Source organism: Nicotiana tomentosiformis, chromosome 1, assembly GCF_000390325.3.
Source record: "Nicotiana tomentosiformis chromosome 1, ASM39032v3, whole genome shotgun sequence".
NCBI lineage: Eukaryota > Viridiplantae > Streptophyta > Magnoliopsida > Solanales > Solanaceae > Nicotiana > Nicotiana tomentosiformis.
The window spans coordinates 25,923,198-25,946,249 of NC_090812.1; the positions used below are offsets into that span (position 1 = coordinate 25,923,198).

A 23,052-nucleotide genomic window follows, 5' to 3' on the forward strand; every position below is an offset into this window, starting at 1 on the left:
TTTTTTCCTTTGTTTTGCTTTTATCTTTTATTTCTTGGTGCAGAGAACTGAACAAGCTAAGTGATGATCGAAATGGAAAAGAATGTATGGGTATTTATAGCTATGATGAGAGTCTTTCTCAGTAGTATGCAAACAACCTTAACTAATTATTTCTCTTTTGAAATTCTTGTTGCAACAGGTTGCCTTACTTGACTATAAAGCACTTGTAAACTTTTTTACTAGTCATGGGAGAGTAAATAATACAGTATTTTTTTTTAAAATTAAATCCATCCACCGGGGCTTTCACCTGCCGAGGTGGTGGTGGGGGGTTTGGCAAAGACCCCCGATCTTGTATATTGATATCACTCAAATAATATACCGAGGGACATAACAATCAAACAGGGTATATGCGAAAAATTTTGTAAGCGATGTCAAAATTTATAGAAGAACTGGAATAATAATTTTAATTATCATACTTTTGGATGAAAAATAACCTTACTTGACTTAATTAATTATTTCTCTTTTGAAATTCTTGTTGCAGTTGTTGCCTTACTTGACTATAAAGCACTTGTAAACTTCTTTTTTACTAGTCATGGGAGAGTAAATAATATTTCTTTTAAAATTAAATCCATCCACCGGGGCTTTCACCTGCCGAGGTGGTGGTGGGGGGTTTGGCAAAGACCCGTATATTGATATCACTCAAATAATATACCGAGGGACATAACAATCAAATAGGGTATATGCGAAAATTTTTTTAAACGGTGTCAAAATTTATAGAAGAACTGGAATAATAATTTTAATTATCATACTTTTGGACGAAAAATAACCTTGCTTGACTTAATTAATTATTTCTTTTGAAATTCTTGTTGCAGCTGTTGCCTTACTTGACTGTAAAGCACTTGTAAACTTCTTTTTTACTAGTCATGGGAGAGTAAATAATATTTGTTTATAAAAATTAAATCCATCCACCGGAGCTTTCACCTCCCGAGGTGGTAGGGTATTTGGCAAAAACCTCCTATCTTGTCAGAAACAGTTCCAGGATTTAGAGGCTACGGGTACCAAAAATTTTGAACGTAGTCATATTATAATTTACATTATCTAATAGGTTATAAATTTAATCGATTTGGTCTATTTGGGTTTCGTTCGGGTTATTCGTCTTTGGAGTTAATATAAACAAATAGATCGAGCAAAAAGATTACGTAATAATTATGATAACTTGGGAAAAAAATATAAAAATTCAACTGGATTATGCATTTTGTACAAGAAAAATGACTCGTTATCACTTTATATTTAGATACTTAAGGCAAAAACTTATACTAAGCACTCTAAATATTAAGTAAGTTTATGGATATTTTTCAATTTATATTTTTCATAAAAATTAACTCACTCGATATTATATACAATTGTCCTACTTTAGAGCAATCTGACAAAAATATAAACTTTCATCATTGATTAAAACAAAAACTTATTCAAGAATTCTTTTTTTAGTTTCTACAAATAAATTTTCAGAGTTGTGGTCCCGTAGAAAATAATTAATTTTTCTTTATCAAAGATCCCCCTGTAATTGTCTTAAATGCACCAAACAAAAGCTTTTAAAAAAGTGAGCTTAGATTCGAACCCCAACCATTTGGGTGAAAGTGGCGCTGTCTTGCCAGTGGTACCTTGAGCCTTTTTGTTACTGAGGGTGCCACTTAAAGTATTTGTATACATTCCTTCTATATATACATGAATGTATACATACTATTGCATAGATTCGGCCAAAGCTTGCGGGTGGCGTATACCACCCCGTCCCTTATACGTAAATCCGCCCTTGATCTTGTATATTGATATCACTCAAATAATACACCGGGGGACATAAAACCTAAACCTCCAAAAGAAAATAGCTACTATAGAGTACCTAAGATCAATAACATGGTGAAAGCACAATCAGACAGGGGAATACGCAGGGAATTTTGTAAGCGGTGCCAAAGTTTAAAGTTTATGGAAGAACTCGAATAATAACTTTAATTATCATACTTTTGGACTAAAAATAACTCTAGTCTATTGATTTTGTTGTGTCTTAAGTTAGAAAAAGTCTTGAGTTCAATTCTACTTAATCATAATTTTTAACCACAACGACTCTCTCAAATATTTGCAAAAAACATTACTAGTTAAGGTTTGAACATCTAACCTCTTAGAGCAAAATCAAGCACATAACCAACACACCAAAACACAATTTATGTCAAATGGTATCATTGTTTCCTACTTATCTGTTTTCTCACAATATTAATACATATATTTAGTAAAAGATTTTCACGAAGCGGTGTCGCGTGACACCGCTTCATTAAGCGTGCATCCGCCCCTACTATCAAAGGTACATGTTATACAATACCTTTGATTAAGTTATATACACTATCAGTGTAAACAAACAGTTATACTATTGGTTCAATTTATTACTCTATTTTTCATGTCGATGAGGCTTGTTATAAAAAGTTATTAATCAAATTAATATGATGGTGTCAAAAAACTTATAAGCTCATAATATAAATGCAACGTGCCCTATTCCTTTTTTATCCCTATTGCCGCTTTCTTTCTTTCAGTGGCGTCTGTCTTGGTCCAATGCTTCCTTAATTAGCCAACTTTTCCACTTTCAACTTAAAAAGAAACTTAGTACTATGAAATTGATGTGTGCACTATTTTGTTCTCTAACTTCTTGCTTGTATAGCATGTGGATTTGAACTGTCGATAACCAGTCTACTTTGATGGCTGGAAACAAGTCTGCTTGATATAGATCGATCTTGCGGGTATCTTTATTAGCTCTTATTTGTGGTGCATAATTCCTTGGAATGTAGGTAATGATTATGACCCATTCAATATAAAGGAGAAGAAATAGTCTGTATTTTCCGTTTGGGATTAATTTTCGGAAAAAAATCGTCGTATATTCCTCCAATTCTTTATAGAAGATATTCGGTCAGTTAGAATAGAAGTTAAAGAGGTATTTATGCTAGTCGTGTTCTTTATATAGACATCCGAGGCCAGAGGTCCACTCCCTTGACTCGTACTAATGAGAATTTGATCCCACGAGAAATTGAACAAAAGGGTGCTGAATAAGCCTATTTCTTGCGTGTACCAATTGAAGTATTTTGAGAAATTGAGATATCAGTATCAGGAGACTCTCTCTCTCTCTCTCTCTCTCTCTCATATATATATATATATATATATATATATATATATATATATATATATATATATATATATATATATTATATTACAAGCACGAAAATCTTTAGCGAAATGTCTTTCGCCTTTTTTATCCTTTTAAAATAGAGTTCACATTGGATAAAATAGTCATTTGATTATTTTCTTAATATTTGAAAATAGTCATTTAATTATGAGGTCTTTGAAATTAATAAGATTTTATATGTTAAATTTTCCTTTATTTGCACTATGTGATATAACATATTTGTAAAGAGAAGTAACACTAAAAAAAATCAAAGTAGAAACTTTCGAACCTAGAATTCCTTTAAGTTTTGGCGTCTTTGTTCTTTATTATAAATTCTAAGAAATTAATTCTAGCAATACAAATAACTCCACCCTATTATTCCATAAAAACTAATATGCAAGGAACGTAATCACTTGTCTTTGACTGTGCTTATGTGTATAGTTTTAAATTTTATTTTCATATCAGAAACATGTGGTTTGATTGACTACACAAATTATGAAGACATAAAGTTTGTTGTTTCTAATTCGACTACAACCATCGGCCAGTTCTTCGACTACCACCATCGGCCCCACCGTCTCCGTCGACGATACCAGGTTCTACGTTCCTGTCTCATTACACTTTGTCGTAGATACACTTTGTTTAAATTTGTTTCATTGTTCGTAGTGTGTTCTATAATAGTATTGTGTTATAGCCGTGGTTTATTTGCTCAGATCATTTAATTGTTTAACTCACCTGTACTGTTTAGATCCTTTGTATTTGCTCTCGGCCCTATTAGCACTGTCTAGGGTATTTAGTTGCACATATCTTGCTGATCTTGTGTCTTTAATTTATAATTAGTTAAATTATTGTCGTCTTAGTCCATATTTGTTTATTCACCGTATTAGTGTGCCTGTAGTTGCAACTTGTCTTCTTCTAGTTTTTGGGTTGTTGCCTTGTGTGTCTTAGTGATTCCCTTTAGTCTGCCGTAGGTATAGTGGCTGTGGTCTGGGATGGTCGAGTGAGGTCATGTCCTCGGGGGGAGCGGGAGGTAGGGCAAGTGTTGGGGGGCGGGTCGGGAGGCTAGGGAGGTAAAAGGAACAAGGGTGTCCACTGGTTGAGAATTGGGTCATGGAATGTAGGTACATTGACGGGTAACTCTATAGAGTTGGCAAAGATCCTCCAGAAGAGGAGGGTCAATATAGCGTGCGTCCAAGAGACAAGGTGGGTAGGGTCGAGGGCGAGGGACACAAACGGGTATAAACTTTCGTACTCAGGATTCCAGAAGGGTAAGAATGGAGTAGGTATCTTGGTGGATAGGGAACTTAGAGAGTCTGTGGTTGAGGTTAGACGAGTGAATGATAGATTGATGATTATTAAGTTGGTGGTTAGAGAGTGCACTCTAAATGCCGTTAGTGCCTATGCGCCGCATACGAGCCTAGACGAGGAGGTTAAACGGCGCTTCTGGGAGGGTTTAGATGATATTGTGCGCCAGATTCCTCCTGCTGAGAAGCTATTCATAGGAGGGGATTTCAATGGTCATATTGGGTCGACTACAGGTGGTTATGGCGAGGTGCATGGAGGCTTCGATTTTGGGGAGAGGAACAGAGGAGGTACCTCGTTGTTGGACTTCGCTAAGGCTTTTGGGTTGGTGATTGCGAACTCTACCTTTCCGAAGAGGGAGGAGCTTTTGGTTACTTTTCAAAATGCGGTGGCGAAGACTCAGATTGACTATCTCCTCCTCAGGAGGTGTGACAGAGTGTTGTGCAAAGATTGCAAGATGATTCCAGGTGAGATACTCGCGACACAACATGTGCTCTTGGTGATGGACGTTGGTATTATGTTGAAGAGGAGGAAAAGGCCTGCTTGAGGAAGACCGAGAATCAGATGGGGAGCCTTAACTAAGAATAAAGCCCAAGAGTTAAAGGGGAGATTGTTGGCTATGAGAGATTGGAGGAGCAGTGGTGACGCGAGCACTATATGGTCAACGACAACAGACTGTATAAGAGAGGCTGCGAGAGAGGTGTTAGGGGTCTCGACCGGCGTCGCTGGCGAGCACAAAGGAGACTGGTGGTGGAATGAAGTGGTCCAGGATAAAGTGAAAGCCAAGAAAGCAGCGTATCAGAAGTTAGTGGGGAGCATAGGTAAGGAGGAGAGGCGTGCGTGCATGGAGAGGTATAAGGTAGGTAGGAAGCTAAGCTGGCGGTCACAGAGGCTAAGACTACAATTTATTGTCGTATGTACAAGAAAATGGGGGGAAAAAGGCGAGTAGAAGAAGCTATTCCGGCTGGCCAAGTTGAGAGAGAGAAAGGCTCAGGATTTGGACCAAGTGAGTTGCATCAAGGATGACGATGGTAGAGTATTGATGGAAGATTCTTAAATTAAGAAGAGATGATAGACTTACTTTCATAAACTTCTGAATGAAGAAAGAGATCGGGATATTGTGCTAGGTGAATTGGAACATTCCGAGAGTCACCGTGACTTTGGGTACTGCAGGCGCATCAAGGTTGAGGAGGTCATGGGAGCTATGAGTAAGATGAGTAGGGGTAGAGCGACAGGGCCTGACGAGATTCTGGTGGAAATTTGGAAGTGTTTGGGGAAAGCAGGTTTGGAGTGGTTGACCGGGTTGTTCAATATTAATTTTAAGGCGAAGAGGATGCCAAATGAGTAGAGGTGGAGTACGGTGGTTCCATTGTATAAGAACAAAGGTGATATTCAGAGTTGTAACAATTATATGTGTATCAAATTACTGAGTCATACCATGAAAGTGTGGGAGAGGGTGGTTGAAGCGAGGGTGAGGATGTCAGTGTCTGTTTTCGACAACCAGTTCGGGTTCATGCCGGGTCGTTCTACAACAGAATCTATACACCTTGTTAGGCAGTTGGCAGAACAGTACAGAGATAGGAATAAGGACCTGCACATGGTTTTTATTGACCTAAAGAAAGCATATGACAAGGTTCCTAGAGAAGTTCTCTGGAGATGCTTGGAGGCAAAAGATGTGTCGGTTCCTTCCATTATGGTGATTAAGGACATGTATGATGGGGCTAAGACACAAGTAAGGACAGTAGGAGGCGACTCTGAGCATTTCCGGTTGTTATGGGGCTACACCAAGGCTCTGCGCTCAGTCCGTTCCTATTCGCCATGGTGTTGGATGCGTTAACACACCATATTCAAGGGGAGGTGCCATGGTGCATGCTATTCGCCAATGACATAGTTCTGATTGATGAAATGCGAGCTGGTGTTAACGAGAGGCTCGAGGTTTGGAGACATGCTCTTGAGTCTAAGAGTTTCAAGCTGAGTAGGACGAAGACGAAATACTTGGAGTGTAAGTTCAGAACTGAGCTGGGGGAAGTAGGCGTGGATGTGAGGCTTGACTCACAGGTCATCCCAAGTAGAGGCAACTTCAAGTACCTTGGGTCGATTATCCAGGGGGGATGGGAGATCGACGAGGACGTCACACACCGTATTAGGGTAGGATGGATGAAGTGAAGGTTAGCATATGGAGTCCTGTGTGACAAGAGAGTACCATCGATACTCAAAGGTAAGTTCTATAAAGCGGTAGATAGACCGTCCATGATGTACGAGACTAAGTGTTGGGCTGTTAAGAACTCACATATCCAGAAGATGAAAGTAGCAGAAATGACGATGTTGAGGTGGATGTGCGGGCACACTAGGATGGATAAGATCAAGAATGATGATATTCGAGAGAAGGTACGCGTGGATCCCATTGATGACAAGATGCGGGAAGCGAGGCTCAGATGGTTAGGGAATATATAGAGGAGGAGCCCCGATGCCCCGGTAAGGAGGTGTGAGTGCCTGGTTGTGGAGGGCACAAGAAGAGGTAGAGGGCAGCCGATGAAGTATTGGGGAGAGGTGACTAGGAAAGACTTGGCGAGACTTCAGATTTCCGAGGACATGGCACTTAATAGGAAGATGTGGAGGTCGAGGATTAGGGTTGTAGGTTAGGAGGTAGTTGAGTCTTTCCTTACTTCGTACCATTGTGAGACTAGTCTGGTAGTGTTTTTGTCTAAGCTAGCTAGTGTCAATGTCGTGTCTTACTATTTTGCGTTTCAGTGCCGGACTTATTTACTAGGTATCGTTTTTGCTTTGCATCTTTCTTCTGGATTTCATGTTATTCCTGTTTTTCCTATGATTTCTGTGGTGATACTGAGATTGTATCATTTTGTCTTTTTGTCCTCTTAAGCATAGGGTCTTTCGGAAACAGCCTCTCTACCTCTTCGGGGTAGGGGTAAGGTCTGCATACACACTACCCTCCCCAGACCCCACTAGTAAAATTTCACTGGGTTGTTGTTGTTGTACTATCTTATTAATTTTAAATACTTCATTATGTTGATATCCACTTTTATCATTGAGGAGTCCAACCCCTACTTGCAAGGTTAAATTTCCCAAAACTTTAAGTTATTGGGTTCATTCTTTGGGAGCATAGTTATTTTCCTCCACCTTAGTTCGGATTGGTTTCTAACTTCCAGTGACAAAAGCATGAACCCTATGCTGTAATATTTAGGATGTTGGGAAGTTTTGATATTTTGGGTTTTAAAATCAAGATTTTAGGCTTCATTTTTTTATTTTTTATTACATTGGGGTAGGAGAAGGGAAATGGGAAGTAGATTATAAAGAGGAAAATCAAATCCTCACCAATAAGGTGAAAGTTCAAGTAGCCAACCAATTGATGTACTGAAATTCCTCGCAAGGCTTTATTTGAAAGGATAATGGTAAGAATTGTTTTTAATAGAGTGATTATATAAGAGACTTCTCTTTAAAAAATTAATTTAAAGTCGAAGTTTGTATTTGATCCAAAGCCCTAAATATAAATATAAAAATAGCACGGGCAAGCCAGTTTTCGGACTGATAATTAAAACATCTGTGTATGAACTTGCAGCATAATATGTTGGACCGGTATATTATACTGGAACTCCAGTATATTATGCTGGAATATATTTCGGATTTTGAACAGTGTTTTCATTCAGATTTATCTTTACTTGAAAAGTGGCTAAATTTCGATTACTTTTGAAACTGTGGCTATTTTTCAATTACAACTTGTAAATCTGGCTATTTTTGAATTTCTCCCAATATAAATATGACCAATATTTATTTTTTAGGAACTTTGTTTTGTTAATTTCATTTTACAGTTCAAAATGTTTTTTGAATATTATTTATGTTGTTTTCAAAAAATTTGTTCTTATTAATATAATTACACGCACAACGCGCGTACCTTAAGACTAGTATATACATTGAAGTAACATATATTATGTCTGCTCATCTAAGTCTCTAGTGATTGTAGGAAGATCACTAAATTAAGTGGGCGCTTGGACATAAGAATTGTGAAATTTCGAAAAGAAGTAAAAAAACATTCAAGAAAAAATAGTAATTGAAAATTAGAGTTGTGTTTGGATATGAATACAACTTTGAATTGTATTTGAATTTTTGTGAGTTTTGAAGTAAAAATTTTGAAAAATAGTTTTTTGGAGTTTTTTAAATTTGCAAAAAAATTCGAAATTCAATTTCAATAGAAATTTAAAATTTTCATGCACAAATACTGATTTCGAAAGAAAAAAATATATTTTATGGTCAAATGGATGTAGTTACAAAAATATTGAGGGGGAGAATATCTCTCTACCATCACAGTATAGCTTGATTTGTGCATATATGTGGCAATTTGAGCCCAAATCCATTTCTCCCGCCCAATCCGTCCAAGGTTGGACTTGTCATTGACTCGCTCATTTGTTGAACTTAGCTAATCTTCACCCTCATTTCAGTCCATCTAAAGTTGGACTTATTTTTTAGTCCAAATTAATCCTTGAGTAACTTTGCTAAAATATCATTAAAATATTTTCTTTTGTTTGATAAGTTATATATGACCATAACAAAAGAAAAAAAAAGTTTTATTTGATAATTAAATAATTTCTAAGAAAACAATTCACATTAATTTAAAGCTTAGTAAGAGTTAAGCGGGTTGAGAAATGACCCAACTTTTTAGTCCATCTTCACCATCCAATCTCAGCTCAAGTTTCTTTTGAGAGGGTTATTGTACATAAGAAAACAATGCACGTGAATTTAAAGCTTGGTTAGAGTTGAGCGAGTTTTGCAATGACCCAAATTTTTAGTCCAACTTGACCCAACCAATATCAGCTTAAGTTTTTTTGAGCGGGTCATTGACCCACTTATTTATTGACTCATCTCATTTTGACCAACCCAAAACTCCAAAAAGCTATTTTTCAGAAAAAAGTTCACTTTAAATAATTCACAAAAATTCAAAAATAATTCAAAATTATGTTCATATCCAAACATAACTCTAATTTTCAAATACCAATTTCACTTGAAGAAACTTTCTCTTTGTTGACTCTTAAGTTAGAAAAGGTCTTGAGTTCAATTCTACTTTATCACAATTTTTAACCACAACGGCTCTCTCAAATATTTGCAAAAAAAGTAGTACTAGTTAAGGTTTGAACATCAAATGGTGTTCAAACAAAATTAATATATTTTTTCCTTCTTATCTATTTTTTCACAATATTAATATGTATATTTAGTAAAGAATTTCCACGAAGCGGTGTCACATGACACCACTTCGTTAAGTGTGCATCCGCTCATGCAATCAAAAGTACATGTTATACAATACCTTTGATTAAGTTATATACACTATCAGTGTAAACAAACAATTTATACTATTGGTTCAAGTTATTACTCTATTTTTCATGTCGATTGAGGCTTGTTATAAAAAGTTAATCAACTTAATATGACAGTGTCAAAAAACTTATAAGCTCAATATAAATTCAACGTTCCCTATTGTAACACCCCGAAAAGTTTTGAAGAGTTTTAACACCATTAAGGAGATTGGCGGGTACTAATTATATTAACTCAGGTATGAACAAGACTGATAATTTGAATGATATCAATCGATAATAATAATATTTGTATGAGGTGCATAAAGAACGGTTTATGGTCTAAAAAGAGCCCTAAGGCTAAGTCAAATTGAAAATTATATGATGGGTTAAAGTTTCAAGTGAGTTCGCACAAGACCTAACTTCAAACAAGCATAACTCTCAAGATATGAAGATTTATATGGTGTATAACCTATCAAAAGAAAGGTCTACGTGTCTAGTTTCTAAGGCTTTACACCTTTTGGCATTTGCAGATTGCTACAAGAAATAGTGACCATTTTACTAAAGGGTGGCAGAACAGCTATGCCAGTCTTGCGTAGCCTACACAACATAGCAGCGTAGCCTACGCACCATTGCGCATGCAAATTCAGTAGCTTCAAGGGTCATTTTAAGATCTGAAAAATGTGGGTTTAGAGAGAGAATGAGTTATTTCTTCATCTTGGAATGAATTTCTAGAGAGAAGAAGGAGCTCTTCCACCATGGATACACTTCAAGGTAAGTTATTTTGGTACAAGAATGATTATATAACATCATTTAGTGATAATACTAATATTATTATGGATCAAATTCATAGAAAATGGGTTGAATCTTCAAGAACACCAAAAAGAGAAAAAGTTAGATTCTTCCACCAAGAGGTAATCCCTTCACTTGAGCTTCATATATATATATCATATTGGAGTATATATATATATATATCATATTGGAGTATGGGCAGCATGTTTATGAGTTTTATTTAAAGTTGTAATGGGATACTGTATGAACCCTAAAGGAGGGTCTTGAAAATGATATTTTGGACAAATAAGAAGATGAATAGTGATGAATTGATATAAAAGGAATTGTTTTGAGTTTCTAATGATTCCAATATACTTGATAACTTAATTGATGAACGAATTGAATCGGGAATCACCATTTTGACAAGATACAACACTACTTCTTGAAATGAGTGTTCTTGAACATAGGATTTTGTTGGAGAAGACAATGAATAGTGACTTAATGCTGTTGGATAATTAACATAGTATTATTAATGACTCCAATTGAGTATTAAATGATAAGAATGGAATTGAATAGGCTAATAGATGAGCCTATTGGATAATTTGGGATGGTTGAAGGCTTGTTGCCGAATTATGAATCCTAAATGGATATTTATGAATCTTTTCATATTTATTTTGATGTAGTTGAGATATCTAATGGTAGGTATTGAATTGTGGGTGATATTTGGACATTTAATCAATTGGAGCATTGTAGTATTTTCGGAGCTTGAAGATTTGAGGGTCGAGTTAAGGTCGGATTTTGGTAAAATTAATATGGCTAGACTCGTGGTTGAATGGGCTATCAGATTTTATAACTTTTGTCGGGTTCCGAGACATGGGCCCCAGGGGTGATTTTTGGGGGTATAATTTCAGATTTTGTGAAAAATATTAGTATTTTGATATGTAATTAATTCCTATAATTTTGTGGACTGAATCAAATTAATTGTGTCTAGATTCGAGCCGTTCGGAAAGTTGATACGCGCAAAATGGAATTTCTGGAGCATTGTTTAGCTTGCTCGACATTGGATTCATCTTGTTCAAGCTAAGTAACTCTTCTAATCTTGGAGCTGAGGGCATGAACCCTAGATATATGTATTATGTAAATTGTTATGAGGTGACGCACATGCTAGGTGACGGGCATGCAGGCGTGCACCATAGAAATTGTGACATAATTGTTTCCGTGAAATTTTGTAGTCAAATAATCTTGGCATTTTCTATATAGTTTTATGTGCTAAAGAAATTGAGCTGGGAATCATATTAAAATTTATGTTGAGGCTATGTGCCAGTATTATTGGGACCCACAGAGGTCATATTTTTGTGAATTATTTATTTTAAATTGAAAACTCATACTTAGTCATATTCATGTCATTATATCATATCTCAGTCTCTGTTGTGATTTATTGATACATCATATCATCATTTTCAGGCTATTTTCATGACATTGTGAGCCCGAGAGACTGGAGAGATTGATGGCTGAGTGAGGCAGCAGGCCAGATTGGCTTATTATAGCACGTGAGTTGTCCGTGCGGATCCAAGATATTGATACTATAGCACGTGATTTGTCCGTGCAACCCGTGAGTTGTTAGTGTAGATCCAGATATTGATACTATAACACGCGAGTTGTCCGTGTAACACGTGAGTTGTCCGAGCAAATTATAGCGCTTGGGCTGAAGGAGCCCCTCTGGAGTCTGTACATACCCCCAGTGAGCACAGGTGCCTACTGGGTGCGATTGGCGAGTGATTAGGAGGATTGAGTGACTGTAAGGATTGAATGATGGGGAGGACCGAATGAATTGATACTCTGAGAGTATTCATATGAGTTCATCTCTGAGATATATTGCATTGACATGCATACATGACACACATGCATAGAGATGTATTTTTCCTCATGTTGTACGATATTACATCATTCATGATTTCTCACACATGTTGCAGATGGGCACAATGATGCATTTGTTTTACACATAACCTTATCTGGAAAGAAAAATAAAATATCTTATTTATTATTGAAAGGATTTTGGGAAAATTATTGTTTTCAAACTTATTCATATTTTTGGAATCTCCGGTAAACGATTTGAGTTTTCATTGATGTACTTTAAAGGCAGAACTATTTTCAGAAATCATGTTTTTGCTGAGCATTTGATTGTTGAGTTACTTCTCGTATTACTTGTGTAAGTTGTTATGAACTATTGTGTAACGACTCGACCGATTATTTTGAGCATTTACGCTCCTTTCAACTATTTGAAGTCTTGAATAACTTCCTACGAGGTATTATGACTTGTGTGAATTGTCGGTTTTGGTTTTAAGGTATTTCAAAGTTAGCTTGAAAAAATAAATTTTCATGTTGGAAGTTTAAGTTGAAATAGTTGACCGAATATTGACTTATGTGTAAACGACCTCGAAATTTAATTATGATTATTCCAATAGCTCCGTATGGTGATTTTGTACTTAGGAGCGTGTCCGAAAAATTATTTGGAGGTCCGTAGTGGAATTAGGCTTGAAATGCCGAAAGTTGAATTTTGGAAAGTTTGACCAGGGGGTTGACTTTTTAATATCGAGGTCGGAATCTGATTCTGGACATTGGAATAGCTTCGTTATGTCATTTATGACTTGTGTGCAAAATTTAAAGTCATTCCGGATTGATTTGATGTATTTCGGCACAAGATATATAATTTGAAAGTTCAAAGTTCATTAGGCTTGAATTTAGGTGCGATTCGTGGGTTTAGCGTTGTTTGATGTGATTTGAGGCTTCGACTAAGTTCGTATGATATTTTAGGACTTGTTGGTATATTTGGTTGAGGTCCCGAGGGGCTCGGGTGAGTATCGGGGTGGTTTCAGACCATCTCTAGGCCATTTTTAATTACTGGTTTTTGCCTACAGAGGTGTGCATCGCGATCGCGAACAATTGGTCGCGTTCGCGAAGAGCAAACAGTAGTTTGGGGTCTTGTGAATCGCGATCGCGGAAGCTCTTTCGCGATCGCTTTGAACAAACTCTCTGATGCACTGACCCGACTTTGGAAGCTTATATCTCGTAATCTATAAGGCATTTGGAGATGATCCAAAAATAAAAGTTGTAGCCCTTGATGTCTAGTTTATAGAAAAATAAACCATTTGCCATTTAGAGTTGTGTACAAAATGTTATGGTACATACACTATAGGCTATCTGGGAAGAGTTTGGAAATCTCTATTGCACATGGCTGACTTTGGAAGCTTATATATAGAAATCTATAAGGAATTGGGAGATGATAAACACATGAAAGTTATATCCCTTGGTGTATAGTTTCTATAAAGTTAAACCATTTGCAATTTGGAGTTTTGTACAAAATGTTATGACCATTATACTAGAGGTTGTCTGGAAGAGTTGGGGAGTTTGTTCTTCGCGATTGGTTTTCCACGATTGCGAAGAGCAATTTTGGGGCTGAAAACGTTTGTGCTTCGTGATCGCGAAGCATTTTCCACGATCACAAAGAGCAAATACCTGAGCAATAGCTATATTTCGAGGTTTCAGCCATTTTTAACATATTTGGAGCTATGGAGCTCAGATTAAAGCGATTTTTGAGGCGATTTTCACCATATGGATTGGGGTAAGTAATCTATATCCGAAAGTGATTATACTTCATGATTCTATGGTTATATTCATCATTTATTTCGGATTTAAATGGAAGAAATCAAGATTTTTGCAAAAACTTCCTAAAACGAAAATTTAAGATTTGGAGGTCGAGTTGTTATCGGAATCTGATAAAATTGGTATGGTTGAACTCATATTGGAATGGGTGTTCGGATTTTTAAATTTTGTCGGGTTCTGAGACGCAGGTCCCACGAGCGATTTTTGAGCAAAATTTCGGATTTTTTAGGAAAATTAGCATTTTCTTATGGAATTAATTCCAATAAATTTTATTGATCGAATCGAATTATTTGTGGCTAGATTTGAGGCATTTGGAGGCCAATTCATGAGACAAAGGCTTAGTGGAATAAGAATTTCACGGTTTGAGGTAAGTAACAGTTATAAATCTTGTCCTGAGGGTATGAAACCCTGGATTTTGGTATCATGTGATTACTTTGGAGGTGACGCACATGCTAGGTGACGGGCGTGTAGGCATGAACCGAGGGGATTGTGACTTGGTCCATCCCGTGAAAACTGTAAAGTTGAATAACTTGTTGTTAGCTATGTGCTCTCTTTGTATCATGGAAATTTGACTGTAAGTCGTGTTAGAAACTATGTTTAGGCTATATGTTGGTACCCGCAAAGGTCGTGTACATGTTAAACTATTTGCTTAATTGTTGTTTTGTACTCAGTCACAGTTTACTTGATTGTTTTATCCCCGTCTCTTTTGTTCATTATTGATGCATCATATCATTGTTGTTTGGGCTGATTTCATGATTGATGAGAGCCCGAGAGACTGGGGAGATTTATGAGATATTATACTATAGCTGGTGAGTTATCCGTGCAGATCCAGATATTATACTATAGCATGTGCGTTGTCCGTGCGGATCTAGATATTATACTATAGCACGTGAGTTGTCCGTGCAACACGTGAGTTGTCCGTTCGGATCCAGATATTGATACTATAGCACATGAGTTGTCCGTGCAACACGTGAGTTATCCGTGTAGATTATAGCGCTTGGGCTGTAGAAGCCCCTCCAGAGTCTATACACCTCCAGTGAGCGTGGGTACCCATTGAGTGTGAATGTTGAGGGCTGAGAGCCGAGTGGTTGAGCTGTTATGACGAGTTGAGTGATTGTTGCCCTGAGAGGCTATACTTGCTTTCATTTGCTGTTGCACTTAGTTGCTATCTGTCATTGTTGTAAAATTCTCTGAAAGATTTTATATCTCGATTACATGAAATTGAACTGTATAAAAGTGACTTGACTTAAACTGTTGGATTTGAAAGCATGTCTATTATTTGCTGGAATTACTAAAAGTGAACTATAACTGTGTAGCTCGTCACTATCTTCAGTTCTTTATTTATTATTGTTACTTACTGAGTTGGTTATACTCATACTACACCCTGCACTTCGTGTGCAGATTCAGGTGTTCCCGGCCATAGCGGGTGTTGATTTCTTTCGCATAGTTGATATTCTGGAGATTCAGAGGTAGTTGCCGTGTTTCGCAGACCTTGCCTCTCCTTCCCTATCTCCTTATTTACTACATTTGGTCTCAGACTATTATGGACCATATTTTCCAGACTTGTATTCATATTAGATGGTCATGTACTCAGTGACACCGGGTTTTGGGAGTGTTTATATATGTATTTGTGAGTTTTTCTTCAGCTAAATTTAGATATTATATTTTCAAACTTAAAAGATATGGTATTTTATTGAGATTGTCGGCTTGCCTAGTATTGAGATAGGCGTCATCACGACGGGTGAGATTTTGGGTCGTGACAAGTTGGTATCAGAGCCTAGGTTACATAGGTCTCACGAGTCATGAGCAAATTTAGTAGAGTCTTGCGGATCGGTACAGAGACGTCTGTACTTATCTTCGAGGGGCTGCCGAACCCTTAGGAAAAATTTCCCTTCTCGTATTCTATCAAGCAGAATTGATTCAGCTTGAAACATAACTCTTTGAATTCCTTCCACGCATTCGTATGCGAACATGAGCGCTCGGTATTAGATGAGTACCGCCGGCTTGTGATTCCATGAACGATGTTTGAGATGTGTATTCCGTGATCTGGTGATGGGCCAGTCTAGAGGACTTGAGGTAAGGTTTAGACCGCATCTTAGGCTCGGTAGCTTCAGTTGTAACCTGTACATTTGGACTCATATGTCCGGTAATGTCCCTACAAGTGGAGTTTGTGGCTCGATGAGTGGTGGAATGGCTTTGTGATGAGTATGATGTAACTGCGGGATGTGTTAAGATGATTTGAATATGACGAGAAGTGTTTTCTTGAAATGTAAAGAAAAAAAAAGTCATTGGGTGCTTGATTTGCATTTTGATGTGACATACAGTCTCGGGTGTGAATGTTTTGAAGGATCTTCCACGTTAAATTTTGGGACAAATTAAATTCTCATGTCTGGTTAATGTGTTTGGACTCAGAAAGATTAAGTGATTTCATAGTAATTGTAACTGCAAAAGGGTATAACAAGATACCAATTTGAGGCTAAGCAGGTGGGTTATCCCCTGTTGAGTAATCTACGTAGGTGTGTTACTTTTAATGTGAGGGGAGAGTTTCTTTTCTGTAAGCGGGGCGTATGTGTGAGATTTGAATTTGAATCTGGCTGATAAAGTCAACTTGAGCGTCAAGAGAATGAATGCGAGCTTAGCGGATGATTTGGGGTATTTTATGGTTGGCGTTGTATGAGCTTGAGAAGAATTTTCGTTGAACTGACTACAGTATCATGACAGTAATACGGTGTGGGTATGAGTAATCGAGTGTTTTAATCTATGGCTTTGAGCTAAGTGGGGGAGCCTGCTATTGACAATTCATTTTCATGGTTATATGTTAAATAATAGTTTTGGTTCGAGGCATACTTGTGGATTAGTTATGACTTGCAGAGGTTGACATCGAGAGTCACAAAAATTTATGTTATGATGAGGACATGAAGATTGATTGCACGTTCTTACATCTAGCATTATGAAAATAGTGTATGTTTTGGAAAGTTATATGAAAGTTATACGGGTATAGCCTGAGGCATTTGTATTTACTAGAAATGTAATTGAGCATGGACTGAAGGGCAAGATGCTAGAAAAAGATTTCTTAAAGTAAAATCGGCACAAAAAGGGATATGCTAAATTTATTGTTGTTGTAAGGACATGAAAGGATGATACTTTGCAACATGAGTTGCAGCTAGAAGTGCCATGATACTTGGATACGGGAAGGGGTAAAGAAATCCTTGATGAGCATAACCATTTTTCTTCTATTGTCAGGATAGTAGGTACTACTAAGTGTAATTGCAAAAAAAAAAAAGAAAATGTCAAGGCTTCATGAATATTTGAAATGGTGAATTATGATTTCGAGTTGGGGAAATAAATGACTTGTATAGTATATGGGCGTGTGTATAATCAGATGGACATGGTGCAAATTTATTAAAATCTTCGAGTATCAGGTTCGAGCTTTAGATTTGGGTTTTGCGCCTAAGTGGGGGGAGCATCAGAGCAAGTTAAAGTCACCTTAATGGTGATGGTTGGAAAAAAAAATAGAGAAAAGTTTTATTCATAAAATAAAGATCAAGGACACATCTTCGATAAGATTCCTGATGAAATGAGTACAATTGTCATACAATGCTGGTAGAGGGATCACATGCTTATCACGAGTAATAGTTACAGTGTTCAATATTGGGTTTATTAAAATGTGTTATCTAATAGTCAAATATTTAATGGTCTATTTGAGTAGATTCTTATAACTTTGGAGCATCTGTCATTTGAATTAAATTCAAGCAAGGGCGAAAATAAGGAAGTACTTTGGTCATATGTTTGACTTAGTAGAACAAATGAAGGTTATAAATGAGGATAAAGTATATGAACAATTGGCATGAAATGAGGCAAGAAAAGATTATATTATGCGTACAAATACTAAATACTTTTGCAAACCAAAATAATGTGCTCCAGTAAGAAGCACAGGGTCAGAAAAGAAAAAGGGACTAAATGGTACAAGTATTATCCTAATAGCATTGTCACTTGGGAGTTGGAAGCCTATAATCCATGGTAATAATCCTATGGTAGGCATAATAAAAAATACAATATGAATCTATGGAAGAGAAATATCATAAAGGAAATGGTGGTATCTATGAGTTGGTTAATGTTAAGAAAATAAAAATATATACAGTGATGCTCGAGAATGAATGGAAACTTGTGCCATGAAAGGGAAGGAAGTGGATTGAACATTTCTCATATAGCGGAATTGTTAGCAACCATATCAAACAATTAGAGATCTAAAGGAAACTCAAAAGTTACAAATGTATGTGGAGGCATAAATCACCCACGTGATGGATGGACCTAAGCAAGAAAAATATCTTGTTGGTATTCAGATAATTGTTGATAAAAGGAAGTATTATGGAAGGAGTTGGAAACTAGAGAATCAAGGGTCCCATGAGGACAAACTATGCTTAGAAGTAATTTTATATTAATGAGAAAGTGTTCGAATGGAAGAAATAAAATTTTAATGTATGCAAGAAATGCTCTTTCACGTGCGACTTGGTGTATACATAATAGAAAGAGAATACATATATGCATGATAGTAATATGTGTTGCAATATAGAGTAACCGGTGTTGGAATGAGCGAGGTATAGATGTGCAACTGTTTAAAATAATAAAGAATTATTTGATGCAATTTTGGTATGTGCGCATCCATGTGAGACTTATAAATTTTGTTGTTATACGTTGATGACGTATGTGTGGCCGTGCGGGTCCTAAATAGTTTGTTGTTGTACATTGAGCATATATGTACGTTCGTGTGGGGCCTAGAGATCATATTATGTAAAGATATTTGGTTGTTGAATTATGTTGAAATTAGTGCCCATGTGGGGGCTTGTTCTGGACAGGTTGAAGTTTTGGGATAATTTCAATTGCAAGGGATACTCTGCCGAAAATTTTAAGAATTTAGAGAGTTAGCCAAATTTTGGAGAATGTTCTTAAGTGGGGGAGAATGTAACACCCCGGAAAATTTCGAAGAGTTTTAAGACCATTAAGGAGTTTGGCGGGTGCTAATTATATTAATTCGGGTATGAACAAGACTAATAATTTGAATGATATCAATTGATACTGATAATATATGTATGAGGTGCATTAAGAACGGTTTATGGTCTAAAAAGAGCCCTAAGGCTAAGTCAAGTTGAAAATTATATGATGGGTTAAAGTTTCATGTGAGTTCGCATAGGACCTAACTTCAAACGAGCATAACTATCAAGATATGAAGATTTATATGGTGTATAACCTATCAAAATAAAGGTATATGTGTCTAATTTCTAATGCTTCAAACCGTTTGTCATTTGGAGATTCCTACAAGAAGTGATGACCTTTGTACTAAAGGGTGGCAGAACAGCTACGCGAGTCTTGCGTAGCCTACGCAACATAGCAGCGCAGCCTACGCACCATTGCGTAGGCAAATCCAGTAGCTTCAAGGGTCATTTTAAGAGCTGAAAAATGTGGGTTTAGAGAGAGAATGAGTTAGTTCTTCATCTTGGAATGGATTTCTAGAGAGGAGGAGCTATTCCACTATGGATACACTTCAAGGTAAGTTATTTTGGTACAAGGATGATTATATAACATCATTTAGTGATAATACTAACATTATTATGGATCAAATCCATAGGAAATGAGTTGAATCTTCAAGAACACCAAAAAGAAAAAAGTTAGATTCTTCCACCAAGAGGTAATCCCTTCACTTGAGCTTCATATATATGTCATATTGGAGTATGGGTAGCATGTTTATGAGTTTTATTTAAAGTTGTAATGAGATATTGTATGAACCCCAAGGGAGGGTCTTGAAAATGATATTTTGGGCAAAGAAGAAGATGAATAGTAATGAATTGATATAAAAGGAATTGTTTTGAGTCTCTAATGATTCCAATAGACTTGATAACTTAATTGATGAACCAATTGAACAGGGAATCACAATTTTGACAAGATACAACACTAGTTCTTGAAATGAGTGTTCTTGAACATAGGGTTTTGTTGGAGAAGACAATGAATAGTGACTTAATGATGTTGGATAATTAACATAGTATTATTAATGACTCCAATTGAGTATTAAATGATAATAATGTAATTGAATAGGCTAAAAGATGAGCTTATTGGATAATTTGGGATGGTTGAAGGCTTGTTGCCGAATTATGAAGACTAAATGGATATTTATGAATCTTTTCATATTTATTTTGATGTAGTTGGGATATCTAATGGTAGGTATTGAATTGTGGGTGATATTTGGACATTTTAATCAATTGTAACATTGTAGTATTTTCGGAACTTGAAAATTTGAGGGTCGAGTTGAGGTCGGATTTTGGTAAAATTGGTATGGCTAGACTCATGGTTGAATGGGTTATCGAATTTTGTACCTTTTGTCGGGTTCCAAGACATGGTCCCCACGGGTGATTTTTGGGGTATAATTTCGGATTTTGTGGAAAATATTAGTATTTTGATATGGAATTAATTTCTATAATTTTGTGGACTGAATCAAATTAATTGTGGCTAGATTCGAGCTGTTCGGAAGTTGATACGCGCATAATGGAATTTCTGGAGCATTGTTTAGCTTGCTCGACATTGGATTCGTCTTGTTCAAGGTAAGTAAATCTTCTAATCTTGGAGCTGAGGATATGTGTAACGACCCGTCCGGTCGTTTTGAGAATTTAAGTCCTGTTCAATGGCATAAGTCCCTGAGCAACTTTGTATTATATGTATTGACTTGCGTGCGTGGTTGAATTCAATTACCGGGTAATTCAGTGTGATTTCAGACACTTAGTCCCTAAAATAGAAGTTTAAGTCGTACGATTTTGACTGTAGTTGGAACTGTGTGAAGAGGACTCCAGAATGGTGTTCCGTCGGTTCCATTAGCTCCGTTGGGTGATTTTGGGCTTAGGAGCATGTCCGGACTGCAAATCTGAAGTCTGTAGCTGATTTAGGCTTGAAATGGCGAAAGTCAATTTTTTGGAGATTTTGACCGAAAGTGGACTTTTTGATATCGAGGTCGGAGTGCGATTCTGAGAGTTGGAACAACTCAGTTATGTTATTTGGGACTTGCCTGCAAAATTTGACGTCATTCCGGGTTGGTTTGATAGGTTTTGGCTTGAGCTTTAGAAGTTCGATGTTTTGGAAGCTTATAAGTTCGATTCGTGGTGTGATTTGTATTTTTGGCGTTATTTGATGTGATTTGAGACCTTGAGCGAGTCCGTGTTAGGTTATGGAACTTGTTAGTATGTTTGGACGGGGTCCCGAGGGCCTCAGGTGTGTTTCGGATGGGCTACGGGCCATTTCCTTCTATTTTTGAACAGATGTTTTCTGTCATGTGGTTTCCTTAAACGCGTTCGCATCCCTTCCTTCGCGTTCGCGTAGAGTAATTTTGGAGGAGGAATATTTCTTCTTCACGTTCGTGAGCTTCTATCCGCGATTAGCGTAAGTCTGCCCTTCTCTTCTTCGTGTTCGCAACTCAACCTTCACGTTCACATAGTAGAAACCAGGCCCTAAGAACTGGAGGTCGTTACTCTTCACGTTCGCACAACTCCTTCCGCGATCGCGGAAGCCTGCCTTCCTCCTCCTTCGCGTTCGCGTGCCATTTCACGCATTTGCGTAGACAAGTTCCCTGGCCATTATTTTTTCCCTCTTCGCGATCGCACTGTTCGTTACGCGATCGCGTAATGCATTCTGGGCAGTAGCCATTTCCTCTTCGCGATCGCAACTCCTCTTCCGCGATCGCGATGCTTTCAAGCCTGGGCAGAATATAAGTTTTTCCAAATCGAGAGGTTGATTCATTTCTTTATTTTTGGACTTGGGAGCTCGGGAATTGGCGATTTTTCAAAGGATTTTCAGAGAGAGATTGGGTTAACGATTCCTAACTCGTTTTTGGTTGTATTCCATTAATATATTGTTGTTTCCTCCATTTAATTTCAGATTTGGAATTTAAAAGTTGGGAAAATGGGGGAAAGGTTCCCTAACCGAATTTCTGAGTTTTGATTGGGATTTAGACATCGGATTTGGATAATTTTGGTACGAGTGAACTCGTGAGTAAATGGGTGTTCGTATTTTGTGATTTTTACCCGATTCTGAGATGTGGGCCCGTGTCTATGTTTTAGGATGGATTTTAGAATTTTTATTAAAATCTTGATTTCATTAATTAGATTAGCCTATTATAGTTGTATTTATGATATGTAATTATTTTGGCTAGATTTTGGCCATTCGGAGTCGGATATTCGTGGGAAAGACATTGTGACCGATTGATTGAGCTTGGTTCGAGGTAAGTATCTTGCCTAACCTTGTGTGGGGGATTTTTCCCTTAGGATTTGAGTCTTCTATGTTGATTGTAGTCCATGTACGCGAGGTGACGAGTGCGTGCTCAGACTTATTTGTGGAAAGTTGGCATTTTAGGATTCTCAGGTCCTTATATTCATCGAGTATGAAGATGTTCTTGATATGATTAAGTTCCTATTTACTAGTTTCACCTACTTTAATTAGAATTAATTGCTTCAGGATTCAATCTTATTTGACTTAACTGAGGATTTTACCTCTTCTATTGTCATGCTATCATTTCATATCTGCTTATCTTTATTTGGAATCATTATTATCTCATCCTATAATTGTTCAGTCTTAATTGAGGTTATGATTATCTTTACGCTGCTTATCCTTAATTGAATTGTTGAATATCCTTCATAATTTCTCAACCTTAAAAGAAGTTTAGATATCCTATATCTTAATCGACTTGTTTTATTTGAAATTATTTGACTCGTGTTAGCTTCCCTGTTGTTGAAATGTATATTGTGGGATCGCTGCTACATATTAGTTTTCCCTTGTTGAGCTGATCTATTTACGCCTAGCATT

General features: G+C 36.9%; 2 protein-coding genes across 2 annotated transcripts; both read left to right on the plus strand.

Annotated features, from left to right (window-relative positions):
- Positions 1-4,526: 4,526 nt before the first annotated feature.
- LOC138904711 (uncharacterized) lies at positions 4,527-5,027 on the plus strand. The gene has a single exon (XM_070193220.1). The coding sequence runs from the start codon at positions 4,527-4,529 to the stop codon at positions 5,025-5,027; it is 501 nt and encodes a 166-aa protein (XP_070049321.1).
- A 72-nt stretch (positions 5,028-5,099) lies between these two features.
- Positions 5,100-10,376, plus strand: LOC138904717 (uncharacterized). The gene is made up of 4 exons (XM_070193224.1): positions 5,100-5,301; positions 5,584-5,763; positions 5,926-6,212; positions 10,311-10,376. The coding sequence occupies exons 1-4, from the start codon at positions 5,100-5,102 to the stop codon at positions 10,374-10,376; spliced, it is 735 nt and encodes a 244-aa protein (XP_070049325.1).
- Positions 10,377-23,052: the final 12,676 nt, after the last annotated feature.

What these genes read in the sequence shown, in the direction of transcription:
- LOC138904717 (XM_070193224.1), top strand. Translation starts at nt 5,100, where the DNA reads ATGAGAGATTGGAGGAGCAGTGGTGACGCGAGCACTATATGGTCAACG. An exon ending in GAAGTTAGTGGGGAGCATAG is followed by an intron (nt 5,302 to 5,583) that starts GTAAGGAGGAGA and finishes TTCTGAATGAAG; the next exon opens with AAAGAGATCGGGATATTGTG. An exon ending in GAAGTGTTTGGGGAAAGCAG is followed by an intron (nt 5,764 to 5,925) that starts GTTTGGAGTGGT and finishes ATACCATGAAAG; the next exon opens with TGTGGGAGAGGGTGGTTGAA.
- LOC138904711 (XM_070193220.1), top strand. Translation starts at nt 4,527, where the DNA reads ATGATTATTAAGTTGGTGGTTAGAGAGTGCACTCTAAATGCCGTTAGT.